General features: G+C 47.3%; 1 protein-coding gene across 1 annotated transcript in view; it reads left to right on the plus strand.

Annotated features, from left to right (window-relative positions):
- Positions 1 to 13,431, plus strand: part of LOC139371353 (CTTNBP2 N-terminal-like protein) — a 28,294-nt gene extending 14,863 nt beyond the window's left edge. The window contains exons 3-5 of the mRNA XM_071111701.1: positions 7,493 to 7,726; positions 8,185 to 8,292; positions 8,392 to 13,431. Of these exons, the coding sequence (XP_070967802.1) occupies positions 7,493 to 7,726; positions 8,185 to 8,292; positions 8,392 to 9,672 (1,623 nt within the window). The 3' untranslated portion in view covers positions 9,673 to 13,431. The remainder of the gene's footprint in view (positions 1 to 7,492; positions 7,727 to 8,184; positions 8,293 to 8,391) is intronic.
- Positions 13,432 to 20,020: the final 6,589 nt, after the last annotated feature.

The following is a 20,020-nucleotide window of genomic DNA, read 5'->3' on the forward strand; positions in this document are numbered from 1 at the left end:
CAACATTACAATGGATCCCATAGTTACTCAAAGTGAGAAAGGCTTAGACTAGAGGGCTCGACCACTGAGCAGCTTTTCATCTTTTGGTTTTCAACAGATTTAAGTGTGTCAAATAACTGTGTCAAAGAATTGTGTGTCAGGTTGCATATGAACTCTCACCAACATTTCGAGCAAGAGATCATGTGAACAAGTCTCATTGCTCAGGGCACTCAGTCTCATACTACAGTCAGGAGAAGTATTCAGTGCGTGGTTCTCCAGAGCAGCCACAAGCTGCCATTGATGTGGAAACCTACTGTACGGTGGTGTGTCACTGTCAGCCACAGGGTGTTTTCCTATTTCCATTTAGTCTTAAGGGTGAAGGTTTGTTAAGTTTGTTTTGTTCCCGTCTTGTTCCTCATTTCTTATAATAGCATGGTTTGCTGGGAAATGAAGTTGGGTTAATGTGATTATATAACAGATATTTCTGTGTTCTGTTTATACAATATTTGATGATGGCTAAAACTTTGCTCACTGTTAACCAGTACACATCCATGACTCATCTTGCCTGCTTCTCCTTATGCTGTGGCACGCATCTTAATGCTGTACCCTAGCGATGCCCATATTTGACACACAGCGGGAAAAAAATACTTTCCCTGGTTACTGGGGCGGCAGGGTAGCCTAGTGGTTAGAGCGTTGGACTAGTAACTGGAAAGGTTGCAAGTTCAAATCCCCGAGCTGACAAGGTCAAATCTGTTGTTCTGCCCCTGAACAGGCAGTTAACCCACTGTTCCTAGGCTGTCATTGAAAATAAGAATTTGTTCTTAACTGACTTGCCTAGTTAAATAAAGGTCAAATAAAAAACTGTAAGAAGCACAAAATATGACTGCCTACTTTCGGGCATGTTAGCAGCGCCACATTAGTGCAGGAATGACTGAATAAGCATTGTTTGACCTGGCTGTTAAGCATAAGCTACTTCAGGAATGTGTTTCATGTCAGTCCTCCTCCTCAATTGCACCACTGGAACACCAAATGTGTGTGTGTGTGTGTGTGTGTGTGTACTCCTTGTTTACTCTATGACAGATGTCAGAGCAGTCCCTGTTGAGAGCGGGAACAGACAAGGATGACAACAACGGTCGGAAGAGTCATTCAATCCGTAGTGCTGAAGATCCGCTTTGTAGCGCGATTGACAATTAAAATCAATGTTCAATGTCACAGAGGCTGCATTCACGGTAAACGCTGCATATGTCGGATCAATCAGAAATTACCTTTACATTTTAACGTGGATCTTAATTAAGTAATACTTTGGCGATACGGATTGAATCCAGCCCTTAGTTAGCTACAGCACATACAGCTCTGGAACCAGGCTTGGCACTTGGTGCGGGAACCAGGCTTGGTGCGGGGACCAGGCTTGGCGCTTGGTGTGTGGACCAGGCTTGGCTTGGTGCGGGGACCAGGCTTGGCTTGGTGCTTGGTGCGGGGACCAGGCTTGGCTTGGTGCTTGGTGCGGGGACCAGGCTTGGTGCTTGGTGCGGTGACCAGGCTTGGTGCTTGGTGCGGGGACCAGGCTTGGTGCTTGGTGTTTGGACCAGGCTTGGCTTGGTGCTTGCTGTGTGGACCAGCCTTGGCTTGGTGCTTGGTGCGGGGACCAGGCTTGGCTTGGTGCGGGGACCAGGCTTGGCGCTTGGTGTGGGGACCAGGCTTGGCGCTTGGTGCGGGGACAAGGCTTGGCGCTTGGTGTGGGGACCAGGCTTGGCTTGGTGCTTGGTGTGTGGAACAGGCTTGGCTTGGTGCTTGGTGTGTGGACCAGGCTTGGCTTGGTGTGGGGACCAGGTTTGGTGTGGGGACTAGGCTTGGCTTGGTGTTTGGTGTGTGGACCAGGCTTGGCTTGGTGTGGGGACCAGGCTTGGTGCTTGGTGTGGGGACCAGGCTTGGCTTGGTGTTTGGTGTGGGGACCAGGCTTGGCTTGGTGTGGGGACCAGGCTTGGCGCTTGGTGCGGGGACCAGGCTTGGCGCTTGATGTGGGGACCAGGCTTGGCTTGGTGCTTGGTGTGGGGACCAGGCTTGGCTTGGTGCTTGGTGTGTGGACCAGGCTTGGCTTGGTGTGGGGACCAGGCTTGGTGCTTGGTGTGGGGACCAGGCTTGGCTTGATGCTTGGTGTGTGGACCAGGCTTGGCTTGGTGCTTGGTGTGTGGACCATGCTTGGCTTGGTGTGCGGACCAGGCTTGGCGCTTGGTGTGTGGACCAGGCTTGGCGCTTGGTGCGGGGACCAGGCTTGGCTTGGTGCTTAGTGTGTGGACCAGGCTTGGCTTGGTGCTTGGTGTGTGGACCAGGCTTGGCTTGGTGTGGGGACCAGGCTTGGCTTGGTGCGTGGTGTGGGGACCAGGCTTGGCACTTGGCATGGGGAGCTTCACTGGATTGTTGTATTGTTATGTGGGAGAGTGAGGATTGTTCACCTTCTCTCCTGGGTCACACATGTCAGATACAGGACCAGGGTATTGGATCATTGATCAGATACAGGACCAGGGTATTGGGCCATTGGTCAGATACAGGACCAGGGTATTGGGCCATTGGTCAGATAAAGGACCAGGGTATTGGGCCATTGGTCAGATACAGGATCTTAAGTGATACTTTGGCGATACGGATTGAATCCAGCCCTTAGTTAGCTACATCACATACAGCTCTGGAACCAGGCTTGGCACTTGGTGCGGGGACCAGGCTTGGCACTTGGTGCGGGGACCAGGCTTGGCACTTGGTGCGGGGACCAGGCTTGGCGCTCGGTGCGGGGACCAGGCTTGGCACTTGGTGTGGGAACCAGGCTTGGTGCTTGGTGCGGGGACCAGGCTTGGCGCTTGGTGTGTGGACCAGGCTTGGCGCTTGGTGTGGGGACCAGGCTTGGCTTGGTGCTTAGTGTGTGGACCAGGCTTGGCTTGGTGTGGGGACCAGGCTTGGTGCTTGGTGTGGGGACCAGGCTTGGCTTGGTGCTTGGTGTGTGGACCAGGTTTGGCTTGATGTGGGGACCAGGCTTGGCACTTGGTGCAGGGACCAGGCTTGGTGCTTGGTGCGGGGACCAGGCTTGGCGCTTGGTGTGGGAACCAGGCTTGGCGCTTGGTGCGGGGACCAGGCTTGGCGATTGGTGTGTGAACCAGGCTTGGCGCTTAGTGTGTGGACCAGGCTTGGCTTGGTGCTTAGTGTGTGGACCAGGCTTGGCTTGGTGTGGGGACCAGGCTTGGTGTGGGGACCAGGCTTGGCTTGGTGCTTGGTGTGTGGACCAGGTTTGGCTTGGTGTGGGGACCAGGCTTGGTGCTTGGTGTGGGGACCAGGCTTGGCTTGGTGCTTGGTGTGTGGACCAGGCTTGGCTTGGTGCTTGGTGTGTGGACCAGGCTTGGCTTGGTGTGGGGACCAGGCTTGGCTTGGTGCTTGGTGTGGGGACCAGGCTTGGCTTGGTGCTTGGTGTGGGGACCAGGCTTGCTGCTTGGTGTGTCGATCAGGCTTGGCTTGGTGCTTAGTGTTTGGACCAGGCTTGGCACTTGGCATGGGGAGCTTCACTGGATTTTTGTATTGTAATGTGGGAGAGTGAGGATTGTTCACCCTCTCTCCTGGGTCACACATGTCAGATACAGGACCAGGGTATTGGGTCATTGGTCAGATACAGGACCAGGGTATTGGGTCATTGGTCAGATACAGGACCAGGGTATTGAGTCATTGGTCAGATACGGGACCAGGGTTTTGAGTCATTGGTCAGATACAGGACCAGGGTATTGGGTCATTGGTCAGATTCAGGACCAGGGAATTGGGTCATTGGTCAGATACAGGACCAGGGTATTGGGTCATTGGTCATCATAACTTGCTGTCAGGCACTAAACTGTGCTCACTGTGTGTTTCAGAGCCATGTCTTCTGTCTCACAGGACTCCTGTGCTTTCCTGCCTCTCCAGATGTTCTATCCTTTTTGATCTGCCCTCTCATATCCCAATGGACCAGATGGAATAACAGCATGAAGAAAACTTCACAACCTCTGTATACCAATCAGTGGAGGCTGAGGGAAAGGGGCAAAGGAGGACTGGCTCATTGTAATGGCTGGAATGGAATAAATGGAACAGATTCAAACATGTGGTTTCCATATGTTTGATACCGTACCAATTCTACCATTCCAGATATTACAATGAGCTATTGCTCATTGACATTGGCTTTTGTTTGGTTCCAGCCTAGCAGATACACACCTGACTCTACTAGCTAATAATCTTGAAGAGTTTGACTAGTTAAGTTGTGTAAAAAAAATAAAAAAATAAAAAGCCTGCCCAGCAGAAACAAATCTGACCCTCAGCAGAAAAGAATGGCCATCCCTGGTGTCAGCCATTGATCCTTACTAGACCTGTGCCTTGTTTCCCTACAACCACTATATTGACTGTTCCTAGGTTCACTGCAGCTCAGAAGCAGTCGCTGAAGTCGGCTAGACTCCCATTGTTCCCCATGCACTGGTAGAGTAAAACAGAGGTCTAGTCAGTCCTGGCCCCAGCAGCAGCCACAGCTGTCCCAAACCTTGTAAACGCTCTGACTGAAGACAGACACCATCTGTTGCTTCTTCCTCTCTCTCTACTGCCCTTTCCTCTTTTGCCTGCTCCCTCTCTCCCTCTCTCCCCCTCCCTCCCCCTCGTTCTACTGCCCTATCCTCTATTGCCTGCTCTCTCTCTCTCTCTCTCTCTCTCTCTCTCTCTCTCTCTCTCTCTCTCGCTCTCTCTCTCCTCCTACTCCCTCTCTCCTCCTCTCTCTCTCTCTCTCTCTCCTCTTACTCCCTCTCTCTCTCCTCCTACTCCCTCTCCTCTCTCTCTCTCCTCCTACTCCCTCTCTCCTCCTCTCTCTCTCCTCCTACTCCATCTCTCCTCCTCTCTCTCTCTCCTCCTACTCCCCCTCTGCCTCGCTCTCTCTACTCCTTCCTCTTTTGCCTGCTCTTCTTCTCTCTCTCTCTCTCTCTCTCTCTCTCTCCTCCTACTCCCCCTCTCCCTCACTCTCTCTACTCCTTCCTCTTTCGCCTGCTCTTCCTCTCTCTCTCCTACTCCCTCTCTCCTCCTATCTCTCTCTCCTCCTACTCCCTCCCCCCCTCTCTCTCCTCCTACTCCCTCTATCCTCCTCTCTCTCTCCTCTGACTCCCTCCCCCTCTCTCTCTCTCTCTCCTCCTACTCCCCCTCTCCCTCTCTCACTCTCCTACTACTCCCTCCCCCCTGTCTCTCTCCCCTACTCCCTCTCTCCTCCTCTCTCTCTCTCCTCCTCACTCTCTCTCTCCTCCTACTCCCTCCCCTCTCTCTCTCTCCTCCTACTCTCTCTCTCATCCTCTCTCTCTCTCCTCCTACTCCCTCCCCCTCTCCTCCTACTCCCCCTCTCTCTCTCCTGCTCTCTCTCCCTCCCCTCTCCCCATCTTCCTGGTAGGGATAGGAATCCCCACCCCCATAGAAAATATGGTTGATGTTTCTCTTGGCATGTAATGTTTGCAGCTCTGGCTGACTTCCTGTTTAGCGGGCAGTGGAGTGGAAGGAAGATTCCTGCAGCAGGCCTGAAGGGAGAAAAATAGCAGCATGTAGAAACTGAAAAAGAAACAGATTATGTATTTTAAAGTTACTGGGAAGCCAGGTTAAACTTGTGTATAGTACATGTTTATAGTGCTAGTTAGCGAGTGTCTGATGATGAGATTGATTGATTTTCTTACATAGTTACAAAACTGTAAAATATCTCCGGTAAAGAGTGTGTTTATTTAGGTAGAATCTTAAATGAGCGTTACAGTAAGAGCTGACTGAACAATAACAACCATCATCCTACAACATATAGCCCATGTTGACAAACACACAGTCTACACCATATACAGTGGGGCAAAAAGGATTTAGTCAGCCACCAATTGTGCAAGTTCTCCCACTTAAAAAGACGAGAGAGGCCTGTAATTTTCATCATAGGTACACTTCAACTATGACAGACAAAATGAGAAAAAAAATTCAGAAAATCACATTGTAGGGAGTTTTTATGAATTTATTTGCAAATTATGGTGGAAAATAAGTATTTGGTCAATAACAAAAGTTTATCTCAATACTTTGTTATATACCCTTTGTTGGCAATGACAGAGGTCAAACGTTTTCTGTAAGTCTTCACAGGGTTTTCACACACTGTTGCTGGTATTTTGGCCCATTCCTCCATGCAGATCTCCTCTAGAGCAGTGGTGTTTTGGGGCTGTTGCTGGGCAACACGGACTTTCAACTCCCTCCAAAGATTTTCTATGGGGTTGAGATCTGGAGACTGGCTAGGCCACTCCAGGACCTTGAAATGCTTCTTACGAAGCCACTCCTTCGTTGCCCGGGCGGTGTGTTTGGGATCATTGTCATGCTGAAAGACCCAGTCACGTTTCATCTTCAATGCCCTTGCTGATGGAAGGAGGTTTTCACTCAAAATCTCACGATACATGGCCCCATTCATTCTTTCCTTTACACGGATCAGTCCTGGTCCCTTTGCAGAAAAACAGCCCCAAAGCATGATGTTTCCACCCCCATTCTTCACAGTAGGTATGGTGTTCTTTGGATGCAACTCAGCATTCTTTGTCCTCCAAACAAGACGAGTTGAGTTTTAACCAAAAAGTTATATTTTGGTTTCATCTGACCATATAACATTCTCCCAATCTTCTTCTGGATCATCCAAATGCTCTCTAGCAAACTTCAGATGGGCCTGGACATGTACTGGCTTAAGCAGGGGGACACGTCTGGCACTGCAGGATTTGAGTCCCTGGCTGCGTAGTGTGTTACTGATGGTAGGCTTTGTTACTTTGGTCCCAGCTCTGTGCAGGTCATTCACTAGGTCCCCCCGTGTGGTTCTGGGATTTTTGCTCACCGTTCTTGTGATCATTTTGACCCCACAGGGTGAGATCTTGCGTGGAGCCCCAGATCGAGGGAGATTATCAGTGGTCTTGTATGTCTTCCATTTCCTAATAATTGCTACCACAGTTGATTTCTTCAAACCAAGCTGCTTACCTATTGCAGATTCAGTCTTCCCAGCCTGGTGCAGGTCTACAATTTTGTTTCTGGTGTCCTTTGACAGCTCTTTGGTCTTGGCCATAGTGGAGTTTGGAGTGTGACTGTTTGAGGTTGTGGACAGGTGTCTTTTATACTGATAACAAGTTCAAAAAGGTGCCATTAATACAGGTAACGAGTGGAGGACAGAGGAGCCTCATAAAGAAGAAGTTACAGGTCTGTGAGAGCCAGAAATCTTGCTTGTTTGTAGGTGACCAAATACTTATTATCCACCATAATTTGCAAATAAATTCATAAAAAATCCTACAATGTGATTTTCTGGATTTTTTTTCTGATTTTGTCTGTCATAGTTGAAGTGTACCTATGATGACAATTACAGGCCTCTCTCATCTTTTTAAGTGGGAGAACTTGCACAATTGGTGGCTGACTAAATACTTTTTTGCCCCACTGTAGCCCATGTTGACAAACATACAGTACACCAGTGTCTCTCAACCCTCCTCTGCTTCCTCAGGCCCAGCACAGAGACACCTACGTGGAAGAGCGCTATGGGAAGTACAAACTGAGCGACCCGTTCCTGGCTCTGCAGAGGGACAGCAATGCCTTGGGAGGGCAGAGCTCTGGGTTCCACCAGGCTGCAGCATGCTTCAGCCCCCTCGCTGTACTCAAGCTGGTGGTCACCCACTGCAGGAAGATGCAGGAGAAGATTCTGGCCCAACTAGCTGCAGCTGAGAGCAGACAGAGGAAGGTAGGTCTGGGGCTGGCGCTTGGGCAGTGGCTGGAGATGGGGTTGGGATTTGGAGCTGGGGCTGCAGCTGGGACTGGGGTTGGGACTGGAGTTGGGACTGGAGCTGGGGCTGCAGCTGGGACTGGGGTTGGGACTGGAGCTGGGACTGGGACTGGGGTTTGGGACTGGAGCTGGGGCTGCAGTTGGGACTGGGATTGGGACTGGAGCTGGGACTGGGACTGGGGTTGGGACTGGAGCTGGGGCTACAGCTGGGACTGGGGTTGGGACTGGGGATGAGACTGAGGTTTAGATGCCAACCCCTCCACTCTTGATTAGATTAAAGATAAACTAGCTGGCTACCAAAGCATAACTAATCAGTATTTTCCACCTTATCTCAGGGAAGTATTTAGTGAGCAGAATATCCTAACCTGAGAACGGATCATTTCTGTGTCTCTGTCTCCTCCCTGGGGTTGTGTCAGGCCATTGCAGATCTGGAGGAAGAGAGGAGAAGGCATGCAGAGGACACAGCCGAGGGCGATGATGTCACTTGCATCCTGGAAAAGGAGAGGGAACGCCTCTTGCAACAGGTAGAGAGTTAACATCAATAGTGATGAGTGATGATAACTGCTATGGGCTACTTCGTTTTTATCCGTTGTAACCTATTCTACTCTATTCTGTGCCTTTAGCTGGAGTTTGAGCGAGGCCAGTTGTGTCGTCTGGAGAAGGAACAGAAGAAGGTCCTGGAGCAGCTGGAGGAGGAGCGGGTGCAGCACAAGCAGCTCTCCTCTGCCCTGGCCAAGGAGTGCAAGTGGGCCAGCCAGCGGGCCCTGGAGGAGGGCCACCGCCTGGCTGAGGCAGGCCGTAGGCTGGAGAAGGAGCAGGGGGAAGTCCTTGCCCTGAGGGCTGAGCTGCAGGAGGAGAGGAGGAGGGCCCTGCAGATGGAGGCCAGGGTGGAGGAGCAGCTGGCTGAGTTTGATACGGAGAGGGAGCAGCTCCGCTCCCGGCTCAAGAAAGAGGAGGCCCAGTACTGCCAGCTGCAGGAGCAGGTGGAGGCCCTGAAGAGAGAGCTGCAGGGAGAGAGGGGAGCTGAGGAGGAGAGGAGAGAATATCCTGTGGACACCAGTGGAGGGTCACCACCACCCCCCCCACACCCCAGCCAGGCAGAAGGGGGCGAGACTGAGGAACCTAAAGTCAACGGGCACCATGACTGCCCCACGGAGGAGCAGGTGCCATCCCTTCCATACGGATTGGGCCAGGACAACTGGAGTGAGAACAGCAGCTCTGTTCTTGGGTCCCCTGCCCTCCTGACCAAAATTATATCCCTCTGCAGCACGGGGACCTCCTCTGTCACCTCCTCCCCATGCTCCTCTCCTCAGCTGGCCACCAGCCCCAGCTACCAGTCCTCCTACCAGGTAGGCATCAACCATCGCTTCCATGCTGCTCGCCACAAGTTTCAGGGCCACACTGACCCAGAGCAGCAACAGCAGCAGCAGGGTGGAGGAGGGGGTGGTAGCCTGCCTCACTCCCCCAGAGACCTGTCCCCAACCCCTAGCCCATCCCCTGAGCCCGTCTCTGTCCCTGTCCACAGCCCGGCCAAGCAGCTGGCCCGCAGCACCGTCACCCAGGTCCTGTCCCGCTTCACAGTCCAGCAGGGGGCCAAACCTCCGCCACCCAACAGTTCTCCCTTTGGCACTGACTACCGTAACCTGTCCCCCTCCTCCCCGGTAATCCCCAGGGCCTCTGGTGCTGCTCTGCCTCTGGGGGTCCGCTCACCTACCATTCCCCGAGCAGAGAGGGGCAACCCGCCCCCCATCCCCCCTAAGAAGCCTGCCCTGGCCCAGTCTCCAGCGTCGCCCATCCATGGTACCAGAGCCAACCACTTCCCTGAGCTGTCTGGAAGCTGTGGTCTCACCAGGTGCCAGGAGAATGTTAAAGAGCTGGATATGGTGGTGTCCTCCACTAGCTAGTCTAGCCTGCTACTGGGTGCTACTAGCGCTGTGTTCTCTTATACTGCTCACATGTTTGTATGCAGAGAGATGCTCCAAAGCACTGTCAAGTTAACTTTATTTGAATTTTTTGGTCTGTTTCATTCTACTATAGCACTATACACCTAGTTGGAAAAACATTAGGAACACCTTCCTAATATTGAGTTGCACCCTCTTTTAGCCCTCAGAACAGTCTCAATTTGTTGGGACATGGACTCTACAAGGTGCAGAAAGCGTTCCACAGGGATGCTGGCCATGTTGGCTCCAATGCTTCCCACAGTTGTGTCAAGTTGACTGGATGTCCTTTGGACCATTGTTGATACACACGGGAAACATTTGAGCGTGAAAAACCCAGCAGCGTTGCAGTTCTTGTACCCCGTTCAAAGGCACCTAAACCTTTTGTCTTGCCCATTCACCCTGTTCATGTCTCAATTGTCTCAAGGCTAAAACATCCTGCTTTAACCTGTCTCCTCCCCTTCATGTACACTAATTTAAGTGAATTTAACAAGTGACATCAATAAGGGATCAAAGCTTTAACATGGATTCACCTGGTCAGTCTATGTCATGGAATGAGCAGGTGTTCCTAATGTTTTGTACACTCAGTGTAGATATATTTGTACGTATCCATTTTTTGCTTTCTGAATCGTAATAAATAAAATAACAACAATAAGAAATAATAATAGCATAAGTTTATTCAGTAAAATGGTGAAAAACAGGCAAAAATGCATGTCAGTTACGGCGTACAGTCATGGGCCAATCAAATCTCTCTCTCTGCACTACTTATCATCAGGATTGGGCTCAATTCAGAATGATGGAACTGACTCCCATTCAACTCATGAGTTGAAATTGAAATTTAATTGGCCACAAGATGTAGAATTTGAGGGAGTGACAGGAAGTGGAATTTAATTCAGTACAATTCAAAGCAATTCCACTCAGTCATAGAACATGAGAGTTTCATTGAATCTGACAGGTCACATTTCCAGATACCAAATAATATTTCACTTTTCTCTGGAAACAGTGTTCATATACTTTCTTCACCTCTATGCTTAGAATAGCCAATTATATTTCCACCAAGCATTTCATTTGTTTGGCTTCTTTTTGAAGGCCTCGGGGTCAACTTGATGGATAAACTAATGCATTCTGGGAAACGTAGTATTTTCGCAATATTTAACTACATTTAAGTGATTAATGAAGTACAGTTTGTCCTGAAAATCAATTGTTTCAATAATATTTTATATTCATGTATATATTGACATGTTTGATGTACAAGATGTACATTATATTTGTATAGACTACACCCAATATAGAATAGGCATTTGAATTGCATTGAATTTCCCTGAATTCAATTATATTTCATTTCATTCAAATTAAAATTACAATTCTGTATCCTGTTTACTACTTCAGTTCTAATTCAATTCAAATTCAGTAATTGTATTGGAATTTATGAGACATTCTCAATTACATTCTGAATTGAGTCCAACACTGCTTATAATACAGCTTCTGAAATTGAGTTAGGAAATATACATATCTCTAAATCAGGATTTGGATTTAGCCTGCTTTGATGTTCTGGAAACACTGAATAAAATAAGAGAGTTTATCCTGAACTTCGGAGTTTAATAATGAAACTAGGCGGCTTAACACATTATATTTCCTAACGTGGCACATGATTTTAACATTCTGTATCTTCAAGTCTTGATCAGTTGACAATATGTATAATGTATACAGTATTATTATTAATATAATGTACTATATGTATAGTAATTACTATAACAAATGTATATTTTCTCTCATACCAATGGTTAATTCGTTTTTTATATGGTACATCAGCATTAAATGTTACCTTAGTGTATCACTTGGCTGCCAGGACTGGTAATCAGCACTGCTGCATGGTTTAGTAAGACAATCAAGTATTATATTATAGTTATAGTATTACATAGAATTTACTGTACTATAACTTGTGTTATTTACCCCATAGCTATTCTGGCAATGATGAGGGGTCGTTGTGGGGGGAAATATCCAAGTATTATATATCATAAAAATGTAATATATTGTAGTATCGTCACTTAATGATTTCTGCTTGCATTTGCTGTTAATTTAATTGAATATGATCTTAAAGGTCCAATGCAGACATTTTTATCTCAACGTCAATGAATTACTGGGTGATATTTAAGTACCTTACTGTGATTGTTTTCAATTAAAATGTTCAAAGAGGAACACAAAATTGCTTCTTTCGCAAAAAGCAATTTGTCAAGCAATAATTTTACTAGGACTGTTTGGGAGTGGTCTGAGTGAGCGGCCTAATTGGACTAGCCTAGTGGGAGGGACATGTAATCTGAAAACTAGCTATTGGCAGAGAGGGCAAACTCTCTTTGTTGTTGGTCTATTAATTATACCGCCTGGTGATGTCACTAGGCAGTCCAAAACCACACCCAGGCTGAAATTTCAGGCAGTCTTTTCAAACAGCTCTTACACTAAAAGGGCATTATCATCCTTTTCACAACTGCACAGTATTATTCCAACCTCAGTGTGGAAATATACACTGTAAATACAAAAGTATGTGGACACCCCTTCAAAGGAGTGGATTTTGCTATTTCAGCCACACCCGTTGCTGACAGGAGTAAAGATGGTCTGTCCTCGGTTGCAACACTCACTACCGAGTTCCAAACTGCCTCTGGAAGCAACGTCAACACAATAACTATTTGTCGGGAGCTTGAAATGGGTTTCCATAGCTGGGCAGCCGCAAACAAGTCTAAGATCACCATGCGCAATGCAAAGCGTCGGCTGAAGTAGTGTAAAGCTCACCGCCATTGGACTCTGGAGCAGTGGAAATGCATTCTCTGGAGTGATGGATCACGCTTCACCATCTGGCAGTCAGACAGATGAATCTGGGTTTGGCGAATGCCAGGAGGACAATACCTGCCCCAATGCATAGTGCCAACTGTAAAGGTTGGTGGAAGAAGAATAATGGTCTGGGGCTGTTTTTCATGGTTCGGGTTAGGCCCCTTAGTTCCAGTGAAGGAAAATCTTAACGCTACAGCATACAATAACATTCTAGATAATTCTGTGCTTCCAACTTTGTGGTAACAGTTTGGAGAAGGCCCTTTCCTGTTTCAGCATGACAGTGTCCCTGTGCACAAAGCGAGGTCCATACAGAAATTGTTTGTCGAGATCGGTGTGTAAGAATTTGACTGGTCTGCACAGAGCCCTGACCTCATCCCCATCGAACACCTTTGGGATGAATTGGAAAGCCGACTGCGAGCCAGGCCTAATCGCCCAACATCAGTGCCCGACCTCACTAATGTTCTTGTGACTGAATCGAAGCAAGTCCCCTCATTTAGTGGAAAGACTTCCCAGAAGAGTGGAGGAGGCTGTTATAGCAGCAAAGGGGGAACCAACTCCATATTAATGCCCATGATTTTGGAATGAGATGTTCGACAAGCAGGTACTTTTTGGCCATGAAGTGTATGTATACACAGTGCAATTCACAGCACAATTCTATTTTACAGTGCTCAGATTATTATGTATTGTACTGCATTGCATAACCTTTTAAACTTCCATGCATATGATTGAATGTGAATGTTTTTTTATACCATGCTAATCATATGATTTGTTACAGTATTATCCATGATGGATATAAAATGAGTCCGCTCACTTCCCGCCCTCACTGTATCTATTTATATATCGATTGATCAATAACCCTGGTCTGGTAGTTTCCAACGCACATTAAAAGATCTGACCATGCTCTCCTGTTTTTACTGGTTGTCCGTCGCTTTCTTCTGGTCTATGAGAGAATCTCAATTGCATTTCCTTTATTCCTTGCGTCCTCTCTCCTCGTGTCATTCACAAAACTCATTGGATGAGAAAGTCATAGGGACGGGAACTCTAACCTTCTGATCCAATGGATTTTGAGAAGGAGGTGAGGAGAGAGTATGTGAGGAATCATGGAAATGCATGCAATTGAAATTGTTCCTCTTTTGAATCCCACTAATTGTGGCCCTATCCACCAGGTGTCACTGTTTCATTACATAGCAGACAAAGGTACTCACTCTCGCTGTCTCTGGTATAAAGCCCCCAGCCAGCAGATAACACTGGAAAATCACTGTGTACACACCTCTACTACACACACAATGAATGGCGCTCGCTCTAATCACAGCCAACAGAAAAGGATTGGACTTAACAGCTCTGGTTAAAGTTAAATAAAGGTTAAATTAAAATAAAATATGTAAAGTTGTAATTACCACACCACTTACAACTTTCCCATGAATAAGGCACTGATGCTTCAACCCAAAACATGCATGTTGTATTCTTCTGGTATGTGTTCGTCTTTTGTGTGTTGATTCAATCAAGAGTAGCACAAAGGCAGCCACCAGCTGTTGTGAAATTGCAAATAAAATAAAAAACAGGAAGGCCTCTACACTGTTTATGCTCCCAATTCAAGCAGTGAATCTTTTCTGTTCTTCACATGTATTCTTTATTAGCCCAGCACCTACGTTTTTTAAGGATTTGAGTATGACCACAAACTTTTCAATTGAAATAGTGTCATTTTTTTCAACTTGTTTCATACAATCTGTGGTTAAAAATGTTACAGTGAAGTAGATGTATACAATTTCTGTCTCATCTAAAGTCAGTCCATTAGTAACCCAGCACTCCGTTATTCATATTCAACATGTCTCCTATATGGTCCAACATGTTCCTTACTATGGCCCGGTATCTGAAGCCAAAGTTAAGTCATTTCAGAGTGAGTGACCTTATGGAGTGTGGAGCAGGTCAGCATGCGCTGACCAACCGACTGGGGTAGCAGACCCGTTTCTTAGCAGACAGGCGGTTCCTCCTCTCCTGCCTGCATGGGAACAGAGTTGGTCACCTCCCCTGCTCCACTCACCTCATTAACATTCCTGTGTGGGACAGCAGGGCCGCATTGCGAGGCCAACACAGACATGTCTGGCCTCCAGCAAAGCTCTCTCAGTAAACACAGTCCCTGGATGATGAGCTGTGAGTGGCCACATCTGAGCTGCTGTGACAGGCTAGGGCTCAGGCAGGTCCTATCTGCCGGCCCGGGCTGAGGGCAGCTGAAGGCCAGAGCGGAGGCAGACTAAGCTCCCATGTCTGATGCCAGCACATCACTTGACCTAGAGACATTTTACTGTTCTCTAAGACTAGAAAGTGGATCTTTAAGTAGAAATAGTACTATAATAGCACTATGTCTGTTACCACCACAACCAGGAGGTTCTACAACAGACTATGCTGTAAATCGTTGTGGTACAGCATGAGAGAGCCAAGGGACGTACTGTAGCAAGGTACAGTAATAAGTCATGGTGTAGTTAGTAGGGTGTGATATGATATCATCCTCAACTACTGGTAGGTGTGTCGGACAAGGTGTGAACATAATTCATGCCAGAGAGGTCAAGGTGAACACATTAGCCATTGTGATTTACAGAGAGAATTTTCAACCCCTTCACAGACCTCCAACCACAAAATATCCTGAGTGACTGTTCGCACTGTCCCAACCCTGTAAGAGGAGATCTATTAACAGGCCGAAGGAAGTGACACGCGGTAGTGGCTGGCTATGTTGCCATGTCGTCATCCAGGCCAGGACAGACATCTGATGGGACAAGCAGAGTCTCTCCCCTGCCACTGTCCTCCTGTCCAAAATTAGCCTGGACCATGAGCCTGGCCCAGAATAGGAGGAATGGTCGCATTGTGGCATGGTGCTGAGCGCTCAGAGTCCACAGCTGGAGCGTTCTAGACAGGGGGCCTACTGGCCCATCACCTGCTTCCTGTAAAGCAATTTGTTATAGAGTTGTCACTGTAAAATCTACAGCCCGTCTGTGAGGTAAAGAAAGACGTGGTCACAGGTAATGAGGACACCGCAGCCTCGGTCTGGCTGTGATGTAACCAAAGGAAGGACAAACACTTCAAGCTTAGCCAGTAGCTGTGGGTAGACATCTTTTTTTATGTACAGTGAAGCATGTATGCTCCATGTTTTAGAATAAAAAGATATGTGAGGCCAAAAACAACTGTGATGTGTCATGTCATATAATTAAGCAGACAATCATTTAATTAGGCTTCTGAATCCCCCTGCTCCCCTTACTCCCAAGAGAGACACATACTGCGCCTCCGCTGTCTATGTGTTGGTCATTTTAGACCACTCCCAGCACCACCTCCACTCAAATCAAATGTATTTATATAGCCCTTCTTACATCAGCTGATATCTCAAAGTGCTGTACAGAAACCCAGCCTAAAATCCCAAACAGCAAGCAATGCAGTAGTAAATGTCAGTTGGCTTTTCATAGCCAATCATTAAGAGTATCTCTACCACTCCTGCTGTCTCTAGAGAGTTGAAAACAGCAGGTCTGGGACAGGTAGCACATCCGGTGAACAGGTCAGGGTTCCATAGCCACAGGCAGAACAGTTGAAACTGGAGCAGCAGCACGGCCAGGTGGACTGGGGACAGCAAGGAGTCATCATGCCAGGTAGTCCTGAGGCATGGTCCTAGGGCTCAGGTCCTCCGAGAGAGAGAAATAAAGAGAGAAAGAGAGAATTAGAGAGAGCATACTTAAATTCACACAGGACACCGGATAAGACAGGAGAAGTACTCCAGATATAACAGACTGACCCTAGCCCCCCGACACATAAACTACTGCAGCATAAATACTGGAGGCTGAGACAGGAGGGGTCAGGAGACAATGTGGCCCCATCCAATGATACCGCCGGACAGGGCCAAACAGGCAGGATATAACCCCACCCACTTTGCCAAAGCAAAGCCCCCACACCACTAGAGGGATATCTTCAACCACCAACTTACCATCCTGAGACAAGGCCGAGTATAGCCCACAAAGATCTTCGCCACGGCACAACACAAGGGGGGGCGCCAACCCAGACAGGAAGATCATGTCAGTGACTCAACCCATTCAAGTGATGCACCCCTCCTAGGGACGGCATGGAACAGCACCAGCACCTGTAATAGGGGAGAATCCCAGTGGAGAGAGGGGAACCGGCCAGGCAGAGACAACAAGGGCGGTTCGTTACTCCAGAGCCTTTCCGTTCACCTTCACACTCCTGGGCCAGACTACACTCAATCATATGACCCACTGAAGACATAAATCTTCAGTGAAGACTTAAAGGGTTGAGACCGAGTCTGCGTCTCTCACATGGGTAGGTAGACCATTCCATAAAAATGGAGCTCTATAGGAGAAAGCCCTGCCTCCAGCTGTTTGCTTAGAAATTCTAGGGACAATTAGGAGGCCTGCGTCTTGTGACCGTAGCGTATGTGTAGGTATGTACGGCAGGACCAAATCGGAAAGATAGGTAGGAGCAGGCCCATGTAATGCTTTGTAGGTTAGCAGTAAAACCTTGAAATCAGCCTTTGCCTTAACAGGAAGCCAGTGTAGGGAGGCTAGCCGGAAAGTAGAGCATTCATCAAGATTAATTTTCAGATTCAACAGAAGATCTCTTTTTTTTTTTTTTATTATTCTTTTTTTTTTACCCCTTTTTCTCCCCAATTTCGTGGTGTCCAATTGTTGTAGTAGCTACTATCTTGTCTCATCGCTACAACTCCCGTACAGGCTCGGGAGAGACGAAGGTTGAATGTCATGCGTCCTCCGATACACAACCCAACCAGCCGCACTGCTTCTTAACACAGGGCGCATCCAACCCGGAAGCGGGTGTCATAGGCTACACCGTGCACCCGGCAACCTTGGTTAGCGTGCACTGCGCCCGGCCCGCCACAGGAGTCGCTGGTGCGCGATGAGACAAGGACATCCCTACCGACCAAGCCCTCCCTAACCCGGACGACGCTAGGCCAATATGCTGACCCAGGACATACATGCATTATTCTATATGCTGACCCAGGACATACATGTATTATTCTATATGCTGACCCAGGACATACATGCATTATTCTATATGCTGACCCAGGACATACATGCATTATTCTATATGCTGACCCAGGACATACATCAAATCAAATCAAATCAAATTTATTTATATAGCCCTTCGTACATCAGCTGATATCTCAAAGTGCTGTACAGAAACCCAGCCTAAAACCCCAAACAGCAAGCAATGCAGGTGTAGAAGCACGGTGGCTAGGAAAAACTCCCTAGAAAGGCCAAAACCTAGGAAGAAACCTAGAGAGGAACCAGGCTATGTGGGGTGGCCAGTCCTCTTCTGGCTGTGCCGGGTGGAGATTATAACAAAACATGGTCAAGATGTTCAAATGTTCATAAATGACCAGCATGGTCGAATAATAATAAGGCAGAATAGTTGAAACTGGAGCAGCAGCACAGTCAGGTGGACTGGGGACAGCAAGGAGTCATCATGTCAGGTAGTCCTGGGGCATGGTCCTAGGGCTCAGGTCCTCCGAGAGAGAGAAAGAAAGAGAGAATTATGTGGAGATATGTGGACATATGTGGAGAGCATATACATGTATTATTCTATATGCTGACCCAGGACATACATGTATTATTCTATATGCTGACCCAGGACATACATTTTCCTGGCCTTAAGGTTCAAGTTCTCTTGTTTTTTCCCTCTCAACCTTTATGATCTCCTGCTCTTCAAATAAATACACGTCTACCTACATGTTTTGTTTAGACCACGGTCTCTTCTCAAGAGTTATCAAGAGGACCATGCTACAAAGGTAAACACTTACTTTATCCTCACAATTGATATGCCAAATCCATAAGGTATTTTCTCTAAAGGTTGAAGGTTATATAGGTGAGGTTACTGTATGGGTTAGGGTTAGGGGTATAGCATTTAAAATCATATATTTGTGAGACAGTGTACTCCGTCCTTTGTAGTAGACTATGGTCTGATAGTGAAGGGAAAACTTAGTCAGTTGCACAACTGAATGTGTCTTCCGCAGTTAACCCAGCCCCTCTGAATGTTCGGTGGGCTGCCTTAATCGACGTCATCGACGCCTGGGGAGCAGTTGGTGTTGGCGGTTAACTGTCTTGCTCAAGGGCAGAAAGAACGGCAGATTTTTCCTTGCTGGCTCAAGGATTCAAGAGCGCTGGTTACTGGCCCAGCGCTCTTAACCACTAGGTTACCTGCCACCCCATGGTGACAACCATTCACTCTCAAAGGCATCCAGCTGGGATCCAATGGCAGGCCAGGCCATGTACTGAAACAGCCAACCAGGTCAGGCCAGGGCAAGCATGTGCTGAAACAGCCAACCAGGCCAGGCCAGGCTAAGCATGTGCTGAAACAGCCACCCCCCCCCCCCCCGGACAGATTATGAGGCCTTTCAGTCTATCTCGATGGAGAAACAAAGTTCCTAGTTAATGATGTGTCAAAGCATGAAAGCTTGACCTCTCATAGTTGAAGGTGCCCCAAGCAAAACTTTCTCCAGCGCTTGCTGTGCTGACACAATGAAACTCCAGTCACATACCTGTTTTACTCCCACGTCATAGCTTACAATGCTATGTGCCAAATGTAAAACATCTAGATGAGATAAGTTGATGTCATCTCAAGAAAATAAAGAGATGAGAGTAGTTACTGATGAGATTTATGGTTAATGTTCACCTCATTGTAAAGCTCACCCTTTTGGCCTTGTTTAAGCTCCGTGCACTAACTGCCTTACAATACACTGTCAATAGCGGTCTGTTTATTCAGTCATTTCTGTTTAATTGGTAATTTCAGATACATTTCATAGGCCTAAGCAGTGTGCAATGTCATCTCCTAAAATAAACTACAGATTGTGTGGTCCCAGCCATGTGGTCCTCATAGTAATGGTTTTATGGGCTTAACACAACACCATAATGCATATGTAAGCAGTGAAATATATTACAGTTTTGGGTTGTTTCTTAGATTGCTATGTATTTGTATAACACATATAGAAATGTATTTGATCTATTTGGCTGTGTTTCATGTGGAAAATAGTGGCAAAGGAAATGAAAGGCAATGGGATGAAAAGGACACCAACACCAAACAACATGAAACTAGAATGTCACCCCTTTCATCCATCCATAAATCACTGAACTAATTTAGATAGTTTTAATTTGGTTGGAGCCAAAACATAGGCATTTCATTATTGGTTATAAAACTCACAAAGAAAAGGGAGCTCTTCTTTTATGCATGGTCTGGCCACATAAACACATAGTTCAATTCCTTAATTCAATTATTTCCATATGACTTAGTTAACTTAATGAAAAGTCATTGAGATGAAAAAGTACTTGGATAATCTTCTTCATAGGGCACATCGAGAGGCTTTGTCATCAGCCAATGAGGGGTCACCCCTTTAGATTTGTGTGTATTAGGTAGTTGTTGGGGAATTGTTAGATTACTGTTATAGATTTGTGTGTATTAGGTAGTTGTTGGCAATTGTTTAGAT

The sequence above is a fragment of the Oncorhynchus clarkii genome, chromosome 17 (assembly GCF_045791955.1).
Source record: "Oncorhynchus clarkii lewisi isolate Uvic-CL-2024 chromosome 17, UVic_Ocla_1.0, whole genome shotgun sequence".
In the NCBI taxonomy this organism is placed as follows: domain Eukaryota; kingdom Metazoa; phylum Chordata; class Actinopteri; order Salmoniformes; family Salmonidae; genus Oncorhynchus; species Oncorhynchus clarkii.